Source organism: Solea solea, chromosome 3 (genome assembly GCF_958295425.1).
Source record: "Solea solea chromosome 3, fSolSol10.1, whole genome shotgun sequence".
In the NCBI taxonomy this organism is placed as follows: domain Eukaryota; kingdom Metazoa; phylum Chordata; class Actinopteri; order Pleuronectiformes; family Soleidae; genus Solea; species Solea solea.
Genome location: NC_081136.1, coordinates 4,434,277 through 4,447,542, shown reverse-complemented (window position 1 = coordinate 4,447,542; position 13,266 = coordinate 4,434,277). Strand labels below are relative to the sequence as shown.

Sequence of the window (13,266 nt, the reverse complement as noted above, 5' to 3'; positions counted from 1 at the left end):
AACCGTCACCGCAGCGACCGGGTCGTAGATGGCAACTATTTCCTGTGGAAAGGGGCGGGGTTACAAACATTCACATGGTCTGAAGGATAGGTGTGTGTGTGTGTGTGTGTGTGTGTGTGTGTGTATGTGTGTGTGTGTGTTTAATGACCCCCCATCGTCTTTGTCCCAGTCAGACAAACCCCACCCCCATTCAGCTTCGACGTCATCAACCACGCACATAAAACACACAATCACGCACACACACACTCAGAGGGATAATAGCTCATCAGTCACCTTATTAGAGAGAAGGAGGTCACTGATCACAACACAGTGCAGTGTGTGAGTGTTGTAATACACACACACACACACATTCCTGCCCCCCCACAGCGATACACACACTCGACTCACAACCTGAAGAACCTGATTAAACCAGATGAAAACTCCCTAAGACCAAAAGTCCCTGAAGAGGTCCTGGAGGAGCTTTATTAGCTACCTGAAAACCTTGAACAAGCTCTATTATCCTGTAGGGGGCAGCATAGGGGCCCTGTAAGATGTTTCAGAAGCTCAGGATGGGTTGCCGGGGCTCTGTGTGCCAAGTTCCCCAGGTTTGAGGATTTTCCAGGGTCATTTTGACAGGTTTCTTGAGTCAGTCAGGAAACTTTCTAGCCCTGAGATCTTCAGAAGTTCATACAGAGGCTCAAAGATATTGAGGGGGCCTTGAAGCTTGGAGCTGGGAAACAGGAAGGAAACAAAACGAGGACCTAAAGGAGGTGAGGGTCGAGTGTCACCGCGCCTCGTCACTCCTACTTCATACAGCCGCTGCTCATCGCCAGGCAACAGACGGACTTCTCCCCAAACTCCTTGGTCATTCGGCATTGACGTCACGAGTGTGTGGACATGAATAATGGATCTGTCTGAGTGTGAGAATCTGTTCTGTCGTGAGGCAATGCCTTTCAAGGTCTGTTTTTTTTTTTTTATACCTGGCCTCAATTTCAAAACTTAGCAAAACTTTTTTTGGGTCTCCATCAGGCCTTGAGGAGTTTCCAGAGTCAATGAGAAGATTCCATGATGACAGGAGGCTGATGGGTCCTGGTTTACTAGGTCTTGAATGGGATCAAGTTTGATCTGACAACTGTAGATTTGTCTCAATGGCAACGGCAGGAAAACTGAGGATCATAGTTCCTGAACCCTGTTGAACCATTGTTCAACATTTTATTTTTATTGTTTTTAATGATTTTATTACAAAGATTCAGTTTACATGGTTCTGTGATAACAGGACATAGTCACAGGGAATTCAGCTGCTCCACTTCCTGTATCACAGTGCGGGTTATTTGTGTAACCCCGGTTCTTTGCTAACAGGAGGAGGTAACAGACAGAAACAGGCAGCCATGTTTGTTTTCTTCCCTCATCTTTATTCAACCTTTGTGTTTTATATAGAAAACATCATGAATGGAATTATAGCCAGAGAGGCGGGGTCAAACCCATTGTGACCTCTCACCCCCAGCTTGTAAGGCGGAGTTGCTGTTGTCAGTCGGTTGTCACAACGGCACTTTAGTTGATCTTTGGGTGGCGGTAGTCTTTGCCAGCAAACTTAGCCTTGTCTCCAAGCTCCTCCTCAATCCTAAAGGTCAGAGGTCAAATAACATGAGGTCATCTTTTTATTTTCTGTCCAAAAAAATATGGCTTTTACTCTGAAAAGGCAGGAAGTTCTTACCTCATCAGTTGGTTGTATTTGGCTAGACGCTCTGATCTGCAGGGGGCACCGGTTTTAATCTGAGAGAGACAGGTCACAGGGAGAGAGAGAGAGCGACAGGCATGTGGTTCAGATAATGTGTTGTTTTTGTCTATAAAAAGTCAACCTGTCTATCTGCATACCTGTCCAGTGCACAGTCCCACCACAAGGTCAGAGATGAATGTGTCCTCTGTCTCTCCGGAGCGATGACTGACCATCACACCCCAACCACTGCTCTGAGCCAGCTTACACCTGAGAGACAGGCAAAATATGAAGTTAAATTTAGTCATTGAACAAAGAGAAGACTGAGAGACAGATAGGCAGGTGTCTTACGCCTGGATAGACTCAGTCACAGAGCCAATCTGGTTGACTTTGAGCAGCAGACAGTTACAGGCCTTCTTGTCCACCGCCTGCTGGATCCTCTTGGGATTGGTCACTGTCAGGTCGTCTCCTACAATCTGATTGGTCAGACACACACACAGGTCAATGTCATCCCTTTTCTTCAGCCATAAAGACTCTGGCTGACATCACCTGTCTGTCTCACCTGTATGTCCACAGAGGCAGTGAACTTGGCCCACTGTTCCCAATCATCTTGGTCGAATGGATCCTCAATGGACTGGACTGGAAAGAGAGAGAGAGAGACAGAGACAGAATAGAACCTTACACATCATGAGGACATCAACAGACTCAAGAAAGGACGTGATACAAGTGGGTGTCCTGTCACAGACATGTCCACCTCACCGGGGTAGCCCTTGATGAAGCTGCGGTACAGGTCTCCCAGCTTCTCGCCACTGATGTGTCTTGCTGGGTCATCAGGGGACTTAAAGTCCAGGTCATACTTTCCGCTGCGGAAGAACTCGGAAGCCGCTACATCCATGCCAATGATGATTTTGTCGGGATAGCCGGCCTTCGCGATGGCTGTCTTTAGCAGCTCCAGAGCTGCAGGGAGACAAACAGAGATGGGTCATGTGGGTCATTCCTCCCACAGAGTCACTTCCATCAAACATGTGCATGTCTCACCCTCGTTGTTCTCCAGGATGTTTGGTGCGAAGCCTCCCTCATCACCCACATTGGTGGCGTCCTTCCCATACTTGGCCTTGATGACGTTCTTCAGATTGTGGTAGACCTGGACACAAACACTTGAGTGAGACAGTGAACGAGAGAATCAGCAGAACCAATCGGTGATGAACATCCGAACCTCAGCGCCAATCCTCATGGCCTCATGGAAGTTGGAAGCTCCGATGGGCAGAATCATGAACTCCTGCATGGCCAGTTTGTTTCCAGCATGACTTCCTCCGTTGATGACATTAAAGGCCTGAGGTGAGAATCGTTTACACAGTTACAGGAACAACAACCACCAGCTATGGTAATGTAAGTGTTTTCTCGGCAACTGAAGCCTTTGAGGTCTTCAGTGAACTTAAGCCCCTCCCACCAACCAGAGGCCACTCCCACTCACAGGAACAGGAAGTATGACGTCTTTGTGCCCAGCGAGGTCAGCAATATGGCGGTACAGAGGAACGCCCTTCTCTGCTGCTCCGGCCTTACAGACGGCGAGAGACACGCCCAGGATGGCGTTAGCACCAAACTTAGCTGTGGAGAGAGAGAGAGAGACAGGTTAGACAAAGAGAGATATACAGAGAGATAAGTCAGACAGACAGGTCCTTACATTTGTTTTCAGTTCCATCTAAATCCAACATGAACTTGTCGATCTTCTCCTGCTCCACAACACTGAACTTCTGCAAATATGACGATAGTCGTTGTTGTTGTTGTTGTTTATGTTGATGATGTTGTTATTTATGTTGCTGTTGTTGTTACCTTCTCAATCAGTGCGGGCGCGATGTCCACGTTCACATGTTTCACGGCTTTTAATGTACCTGCGGGGACAAACAAACATGTCATCTCCAGCCCCTACCAAGAGGAAACGATAGCTCAACTCACACCCGCTAACATATTTTGTCTGCAGTGTGTGGGACAACATGTGAATGCCCTCATTTCTTCTTCTACTGCTTTTTTAATGGCATCTAATTGCACAATTATTTTGTTGATATCACTTTCTGGATCTGACCTTTGCCCAGGTAACGATCCTTGTCTTGGTCACGGAGCTCCAGGGCCTCGTGGACACCAGTCGACGCTCCGCTAGGAACTGCTGCCCTGAACAAACCTGAGAGACAGGCAAAGAGACAGAGAGAGAGAGAGAGTGGTCAAAGCGGCATTAATGCTCTGGCATTGGACCAAGTGAAGTTTAAAAGTTTAAAATGCAGGTGTGTGTCCTCACCTTTAGCCGTCCATAGGTCCACCTCCACTGTTGGGTTTCCTCTGGAGTCCAGAATCTCCCTAGCGTGAATCTTAGTGATGGACATCCTGACTGGAGGACAACAGATTGGAGAATAATGAGAATGTGGACACTTGTCCCAGGATTAGAGGACTGCAACAGATGAGGACTGAGGTACTGAGTCATAGTCAGAGCTGATTGTGATTTGAGCGCCACTGTTTCTAGAACCGGCTATTTTTCAATTGTAAAACTACAATTTGTAAAGTGTTCACTCTCCTTCACAAAGCCCACAGAGATAATCAGCGTTTTTAGCTTGTAGGAACACAGGAGCCACTGGTCTACTGCTGCCCCGTGTGGTCAGTTTGTGTCACTGAGGTGAATGTGAATGAAGAATTTTAAAAACCGAAGTGACAAAATAAGACATTTTAACTTACTCATGGAGGCAGCAGTGTGTCAACAACTGCAATGTGTTGTAATGTAAAATCACAGATTTTCTGTCTGGACTTTGGTGTGGGAGAGTGAGTGGTTTACAAACTTCAGTTTCTTGTTGGAAAACAGTCCAACAGTGGGTTAAAGCTGAAAATATGGGTAGGTTGATTTCAATAGATGAGTCTTTGGGTCCCTGCTGGCAGCCATGTTTTACCATCTTGTCTCAGGCTGGTTTTCAGCACAGGGGGGCGCTCACAGTCAGTACCAACTCTCAGTCCCTCATACAATCACACAGACAAAAAAAAAACCTGAACTATCTTTAAATAAGAGAAGACATTGACCAATGACCTTGAAAACAAACACCCACCACTAACCAGAGGTCAAACCACTAACCTCACTGTGTGTGTGTGTGTGTGTGTGTGTGTGTGTGTGTGTCAGACCTGCTGCAGAGACTCTGTTTAACGCCATGACGCCTCCATAGTGGCTGACATCAAGGTTATATGCTATCAGACCCTGCCCACCTCTACCCACACAGCCAATGAGAGAGCTTCGCTCATGACAGAAGGCCAATGGGACAATATAGGGACAGACCATTGTAGTTCTAAAAGACGGGGGGGTGAGAGGTGGTCAGTGGCTGTGTGTCCTCCAGGGACAGTTATAAATACAGTAAGGCTCCCTGACCTTTCTGCACTGGCCTGGACTTCCTCCTGTCTGTGATACAGATACACTCACACACTCTTGACATTTGTGGAGGTATTTGTGAACTCTGAAAACTAAAAGGTCCTTGGGTCTGCTCACACACTCAACCACATGACCTCAGTGACACCCACTGTCACTCACTGTACACCGTCCTGACACACGCTAGCAACTGTTTTGTTGAAAATGTATTTTTTTTAAAATTAAAAATAACATACATGTTTGCGGAAAGTGATTCGCACTTTTACGTCTATGTTGACCTATCAGTTATTAGAATACTCTCACCAACAATACTACTGCTAACACTGTTTCTGTTCAAAACTACTACTAAAAAGTACTACTCTTCACACAGATGCTTCCTTTAGCACTACCTCTACCGCTAACAAAACGACAACTACTACAGCTAATACTACTCCTAAGACTACTTCCACTACCTCTACTGCTAACAAAATGACAACTACTCCTGCTAATACTACTCTTAAGACTACTTCCACTACCTCTACTGCTAACAAAATGACAACTACTACAGCTAATACTACTCTTAAGACTACTTCCACTACCTCTACTGCTAACAAAACGACAACAACCGTTAGTGCTAAAACTAATGCTACCACTGCTCCTGCTGCTAACACTACTCGTACGGCTACTTCTGTCACTAACACTACTGCTACTAGTACTATTGATAACAGTTCTGCTGCTACTCCTAATACGATTGCAACTGCTGGCAACTGATATGACAGCTAACACTGTTGCTTAAAATACTGTTTGTATTACTGCTAATATGAGCGCTAATACTGCTAACAATACTTATGTTCATGCTAATGTGGCTGCTACTGGTGACACTTATTCTAATAGCATTGTTAAGGTCTGGCAAAGGTTTAGCCATACTGTATGTGAACACAAAAACATTCAGGTATGTATCTGATGGCCTCCTGACTCTCAACATGTTCATTTGTCCTTGTGTCCACGTCTGTCTGTGTTTGTCTGTCTGTGTGGACTTTGTTCCACGACTGTATGTCGCTCTTTGACCTTTATGTGGCTGAAGGTTGAAGCCTTGGAGGTTTTTTTCCTTCATCTGTCACTTTACTGACTGTTGGTAAAACAAATGACTGAAATATGTTAGACACAAATGGACTTGTCAACGCTCACCAGGAAACTCGAGTAGACTTTCACAATAAGAGAGGGAAGGGAAGCAGGTATGAAAGGTGACTAAGCTGGAGACAGATTTAGACCACAACCAGAAACCTGGACACAAATCGGAAACAAACTGACCAACCAGAGCGGAGAGCTCCACCCTACTTCAGCCTACCTGTTAGAGAAGGTGTCGTCTGTGGCCGTGTGTCTGTCCGTCCGACTGTCCGACTGACATGGAACGTGTCTGTCTGTTCTGTTGCAGGGTTTTTATAGACACTCCATGTCAGGGGAGGGAGCTGCGAGCAGAGGCAGGGAGTGTCTGCCTATGACATGACGACAAAAAAGAAAAACCCACAGCACCAACAGCTGACCCAATAACAACACAATCAAGACACGTTTGTGGTCTTTTTACACGGCTTTGTGCTTGTTTTGGTCATTTTGTGTGGATATTTTCAGTCTTTTTTTCGTATTTTTCGTATCGTAATGTGGTTGTTTAGAGTTAACTTTTGGTAATTTTGTGTTCTTGTCTATTTGTGGTTATTTTGTGTCTCCTTTCCAATTATTTCACATGTCTTTGTGGACTTTTGGACATTTCGTGACTCTTTCAGAGTCTTTTAATTTTGTGTCTCTTTTGGATAGTTTTTGTTGTTTTGTGGTCATTTTGTGTCTCTGTCATAGTTTTTGTTTATTTGTGGACATTTTGTCTCTTTTTCAAAGTTTTTGATGGTTTGTGGTCATTTAGTCTATTTGTTCTTTCACATCTCTTTGTAGACGTTTTTTTTTTATATCTCTGCCAATGCCAATTTTTTGGGGTGATTTTGTCCCTTTATTGTGTGATTTGCATAGCTCTTTGGAGCTGTTTTGTGTTTCTTTGTAAAGACGAGCGAATATATACTATATGACTGTGAGGGGTATGACGGTCCCTAACTATTCCACAGAGAAGGTCAAAGTTCATTTGAAGAAGAAATTTGAGAACAGCTCGAGAGACTGCAAAGGGCAATGACACACAAACACACACGCACGCACGCACGCACGCACACACACACACACAGGCCTGTCCAGTGTGTGTATAAGTGTCATTGCAAAGGGCAACGATACACATGCTCATGCAAACACACACACACACACAGAGAAGACACCTTACCCTTTACACTCACCTTTAACTGCACTTCACACACACACACACACACACACACAGACACACAAACCGCAGCCTTTACTGAAGGCTAAATATAAGTGCACATGACTCAATCAGGGATGGGGGGGGGGGGCGTAGAGGTGGGGGTGGGGTCCATCTCATTTTATACGAATTATCTTATATTCAAACCTGTAACTAGGTTTTTTGTTTGTGTTTTTTTGAAATGACACCATTTCTGACCCCTCTGTCGACAAGCTGCAGTATCAATAAAGCACATTTGAATGTGTCACAAATGTGACAAATTGAATAATTCATCCTGTCACGGATCAAGTGATGGAAGTATCTGCAGCACTAACTCGTTGTTTGCCCCGTGGCAGTAACTATAGTAACAGTTTTATTTAAGAAAATTAGCTACCGAGTTAGGCTTTGAAGTAAATGGAGGATGCTAATGACCAGCTGCCACCTAGCCCATGAGCCCCTCGTCAATTAGGTGGTGCTAAAGGTGTTGTCATCCGAGACGCACTAGGTCAACCAGGAAATTACTAATACCAACAAGCTGAAAGAAGACATCGCCACCTAGTGTCATGGAGGCGGACACTGTTTATTCAGTTTTTACTCACTATTTAATCAGAAGACAGTTTTTTTGTTTTGTGGACATTTTGTGTCTCTTTAGGATTGTTTTTCTTGTTTTGTGGACATTTTGTGTCTCTTTAGGATTGTTTTTCTTGTTTTGTGGACATTTTGTGTCTCTTTAAGAGAGTTTTCAATGGTTTGTGGTCATTTTGTGTCTGTTGTTTGGTCATTTCCCATCTCTTTTTAGACTTTTTTGTTTCTCCATCGTCGTGGTCATTCTGTGTCGGTACAACCACGGCTGGACACAAACACACACACACACACACAAAAAGGGTCAGACTTTCATAATAAACACATTGCTCTTTATTCAGAGTGCTGTCAGCGCAGTGTGTGTGAGATTATCATGACAACGTAGCGGAATAAACTTTTCCTCCACTGACAAAAAACTGTTGATCTACAAAATCTAAACAAGCAGAAGGTCGGGGTTGGCAGCCATGTGGTTTGGCGGTTGCAGAACCAGAATTTGGAATTAATACTGGCTGTCCCGAAGTTTTTTAACAACTTCGTTAACTATTGGGTTTATCTGTCCAGCGTAAGCACCTTCGACTCCTGTAGCAATAACGAGAGCTGTGGAAACACAGAGACACAGTCATTGGTTGAGGGAAACTGCAGCAGAGGATAGCATGCTAACACCACCATCTTGGTTTAGCATGTTAGCACAAACACGACACAGCATAGACAAGTACAAGTACGTCGACATCCAACCCTTTCATCATATACACGTTTATATTGTAAACCATTTATTGTTCCATATCAAAACAAACACTTTTATTTTGAAATGATGGGAAGTATCATCATAACTGTGATTATTTCAGTGTCTTTTTCTCAAAAATGTTTGAATCTTTATTTAAATTGACTGGCCCGCTACTGGTCAAACTAGAAACTCAGTGACCCCCCCCGTCGTTTGACTTTGAGACCCCTGGTTTAGCAGGTTTACACAACAAGGAGAAACTACATAAAAGCTTTGTGGTGCAATCCTTTGCACTGTGCTTTGACCCTATCCTAACATGACAGCAAATGGACCACCACAAGGGGGAGTAGTTACCTGTAAAATGGCCAAAACATTTTTTAAAGGATTTAAATGTTTATTTTTTCCATATTCGGTGCACACAACGTCTGGCACAGGAATCAAACCGAACAATGCCGGACTGTTGATCAGTTAAAAAGACTTAAAATCTCCAACATTTAGCAATGGAAATGTCTAAAATCTCAATATTTAACAGAGGAGCCTGGTGTATTTAGCGACAGCACTGCCAAAAGCCGGCGACTGAACTTTTCTGTGAACAAATCTTTTTTTAATGAATTGATTCTAATGATTCAGTTACACCAAAAAACATCCTCGTTATAGTCCCTAGTTTGTGTCGCGTATAAAACAACGCCACGGCAGTTTCACGCAGCCGTGCTATGATGACCCCCGCCCACGTTGAGGACATACTGTGAAGTCATGGAACACAGCGTGCTAGGCCTTTGTTGTTGTTGCACTCACTCCTAGCAACACAGACTAAGACGTTTTTAAGACTGACGGGGGTGTGCTAAGATTTTCTACTGCAGGCTAGAAGGTGGTGGTCCTTCTCCTACAAATTCAGCTCCATGTAGTTTGTCCAAGGCGTCTCACCATACCAACGTGCGCACGTAAAAACAAGCTAATCTCCGAGCATGCTAGCTGGTTGGAGTTTTAACGTTGTGTGTTGTCTTACCTTTCTGTGATTTGCCGATACAGATAACAAAGCTATTTTCTTGTGGATCCTTGGTTTTCTTCTTCAGATCCATGCAGTGTTCCGGTTCATCCAAAAGGTTTCTGATGAGTTGGCACTTATATCCACAGAGGAGGGGACCACTTTGATATAAATCATTCCCGCCATTCACTATTCTCTTAATCTCACTTGACTGAGAGAGAGACAGAGAAAGACAGAGAGAGAGAGAGAGAGAGAGAGTTTAACATATACACACACATGCTTTTCCTGGTGCACTTTTAAGGACCAATGATGCATTAGTGAGGACAAACAAAATGTCCTCCTCTGTCAGGGTGGAGTTTCAGCTCCACTGGTCTGACTGGTTTGACTCTAGCTGCTGTGACGGATCATGTGCTGCACTTTGTGACTGTAAAAAAAGGCAAATCACTTCTAAAAGTAAAAGTATATTTCACTGTAAAACTACCATTTTAACTGCAAAAGTGCCATACTCCAAATACCCCACTGTAAGTGTAAATGTACCGTGACTATGAAAATGATGTTAATGTCAAAGTAATCTGTTGCAGTAAAAGTACTCTGTTTGTACACTTTCTTACTGTAAAAAAGTACTCCGTTACTGCTTAAGTACTTATTCCTGTTTCAGTGTACTGTTTCTGTAAAAGTTTAAGATACTCACTGTAAACTGACTCTCTCTCTTGACAAATTGTACTTTTTCTAATAGAACACTGTGAAACTATTTTAACATACTCTTGAGTCATTACAGGTTAAAAATGTCCACTTCCAAGAACTGTTTTAAAAACATTCCAGATTAATATTTGTTCTGCTTTTTTCTGCATGAAACTCTTAAACAAAATCAAAGGATGGACATTTTTAAAAGGTTTTATTTTTTTTAAAATAAATAACAACAGTGACTTGAAGTAATCAAACTAGTAATTAAAGTATTAAAATCCTCAAAACTTTTGAATGTTTGGTAGTTTTGAGCAAGGCTTTAGTTGTTTAAGAGATTTATGCAGAAACATTTTTAAATCTGCAATGTTTTGATAACAGCTTTTGGAAGTGGACATTTTTGGCCTCTAAGGACTTAAGAGGGTAGTAAATTAAAGTTAAGCCCGAAGGTTAATTTTTTACAACATAAAATGAGTGACATGTTATCAATATGTAACTTCAACTGTTAAAAAAAACAAAAAAAAAACGATTATCTCCGATTATCTTCCTTCACAGACCCGATCAGTTTGGTTATTGATCAGCAAAGAGTCGATGATGAGCCGACTCAGCAGAGAGGGAGAGAAGAATGTGAGGACGACAAGTCATGACATGACCCACACACACACACTGAGGACCTGCAGAGACAAAACCACTTTGTGAAACCAACCAACCCCTGATACACATACACTGTGTGTGGTTGTGTTTGTCTGTCTTTGTGAGGACCAGCGTCAGTCTTGGACCCAGTGCGTGGACCCAACGTTAAAGGGTTTTTTCAGGGTTTAGACCTGGTTTTAGGGTTAGGGTAAGGCATTTTAGTTGTGATGGTTAAGGTAAGGGTAAGGGGCAAGACGTTTTTTGTGTGTATGTGTGCCTCACACAACCTGCAGGCCTACATTGTGTAATCGCTCACGCACAGACTCAGAAGGAGAAGTGATCGTCTCCACTTCCTGTCTTTGGCGGTCTTTTTCGACATGTGTCCTTATAAGGCAGTTGAAGTTGATGCTCAGCCTTCTGCTGCGATGGAAAAAAAACAAAACCACAGAAACTTCCGGATATGATACAGACGGACGCGCTCGGAGACCTGCAACAAATACAAGCGCAAAAAATGCTCTTCAAAGATGCAATCGGGGGAAAAAAGGTTCTCCTGCAGCACCTGAAAAACCTCTAGGTCCGCCTGCCTGGTCTGACAGAGCGGGAACCAGCAGGACGACAAAATGAACACGCCCCAAAAACAGAGAGAGGGAGAAGAAAAAAATCAAGTGACAGCTGCTGCACAAACTATTTTAACATAATGACGTAACAGCTGCTGCCGCGTGTCATGTAATGTCACAAAATGTTGCCTCGTCGCTTAACGACGTCAAAGACAAAAAAAATCGTTTTTTATTGTTATTTTGTTTGTTTAACGTTGGCTCCATCAGGAAATGAACGAGTCTGAAGGAGGAAGTGGGGACGACGATTTTTTTTTTTTTTTTTTTTTTTACAGTGTAGAGTCAAAGAGACAAATACACAAACATGATGGTGTGGGTGTCATTCTGTGTGTGTGTGTGTGTGTGTATGCTTACCGTGATGTTTTTTAACTCTGAGGTGGCTGCCCACACACTCTCTTGTCCGGCTTCGTGGCCACAGATTGCAGCCTGATCCACCCAAACTTTTCCATTTTTGTCAGGTACCTTCAATGAGTTGAGCCACCCTTCCCACGACATCCTGATCACTGACACACACACACACACACACACACACACACACACACACACACAAAACAATACAAAACAAAATATTTCAGTGCAAACTCCTGTAGAACCTGGTCAATCAACATTGGATGTCTAATACCACACAGATAGTGTGTGAGTGTGTATGTGACAAGCTCAGCTCACCTGTGCAGGTAGACTCTTGTGTATGACAAAGAGAGAGAGAGAGAGAGAGAAGTCGAATGCAAAAATGAGGAAGATGTGGCGTCTTTTATAGCAGTGACCCCTCCCAGGCTCGAGGCAGCTTCCTGCCTCTCTCACTTGCAGTGTCTCTCACCCTCTCTCTCTCACCTGGGAAGTAAAGAATAAGGAAGTGTGTTCACACACACACACACACACACTCACATTCCTGAGCCAGTACAGACCTGTAGACTGAAGATTGTAGTATGTAATGTCTCTTTCTGTGTGTGTGTGTGTGTGTGTGTGTGTATTGTTCTATCAGGACCAGTCTCAGAACTGTTCAAATGGTTAATAATTCAGATTGCTTTTTTTATTTTGACGGGTGCCCGTATTTGTACCCGTGACTGTGCTGCAAAGCGGCCTGAGGCGGGGAGGCTCGCTCTCAGGTGACAACATGGCTGCCAGCAGGGGGACCCAAGGAAAGAAAAAACAAAAACAGACTCCTCTCCTGATACAATCCATGTCAGCTGAGGTCTAAGACGTCTGCACACATCTGCAAGTCCTTTTTTTTTAAAAAAGTTTGTAAACCACGCACACTCCCACACCAAAGTCCATCGAGAAAACCAGTGATTTTAGCTCACTGGGACACAGGAGCTACTGGTCTTCTACTGCCTCATGTGGTCAGTTTGTGTCACAAAGGTAAATCTGAATTTAGCATTTAAAATGCCGAATTCACAAAAATAACACATTTGAACTTACTGATGGAGGCAGCTGTGGATCAGTAACTCCTGTGTGCTGTGGTGTTAAAATCACTGGTTTTCTTGGTGGACTTTGGTGTGAGCGGCTACTATGACCAGTCACTATAGCATCAATGCTTTACATTAGCAGCTACTATAGCCAGTTGTCCTAGCGTCGGTGTTTAACATTAGCAGCTACTATAACCAGTTGTCCTAGCATCAATGCTTGACATTAGCAGCTACTATAACCAG

The 13,266-nt window shown here is 43.6% G+C and overlaps 2 protein-coding genes across 2 annotated transcripts; both read right to left on the bottom strand.

Annotated features, from left to right (window-relative positions):
- Positions 1 to 1,370: 1,370 nt before the first annotated feature.
- On the bottom strand, positions 1,371 to 6,552 carry eno3 (enolase 3, (beta, muscle)). The gene is made up of 14 exons (XM_058623677.1): positions 6,418 to 6,552; positions 3,987 to 4,076; positions 3,777 to 3,872; positions 3,527 to 3,585; positions 3,378 to 3,447; positions 3,168 to 3,301; positions 2,910 to 3,026; positions 2,732 to 2,837; positions 2,453 to 2,650; positions 2,256 to 2,332; positions 2,045 to 2,169; positions 1,855 to 1,963; positions 1,694 to 1,752; positions 1,371 to 1,600 (listed from the first exon to the last, which is right to left on the bottom strand). Exons 2-14 carry the CDS (start codon positions 4,069 to 4,071, stop codon positions 1,531 to 1,533), a joined length of 1,305 nt encoding a protein of 434 aa, XP_058479660.1. The 5' UTR covers positions 4,072 to 4,076; positions 6,418 to 6,552; the 3' UTR covers positions 1,371 to 1,530.
- Positions 6,553 to 8,293: 1,741 nt separating this feature from the next.
- On the bottom strand, positions 8,294 to 12,387 carry pfn1 (profilin 1). Its single transcript, XM_058623718.1, has 4 exons — positions 12,284 to 12,387; positions 11,972 to 12,120; positions 9,711 to 9,900; positions 8,294 to 8,580 (listed from the first exon to the last, which is right to left on the bottom strand). Exons 2-4 carry the CDS (start codon positions 12,110 to 12,112, stop codon positions 8,483 to 8,485), a joined length of 429 nt encoding a protein of 142 aa, XP_058479701.1. The 5' UTR covers positions 12,113 to 12,120; positions 12,284 to 12,387; the 3' UTR covers positions 8,294 to 8,482.
- Positions 12,388 to 13,266: the final 879 nt, after the last annotated feature.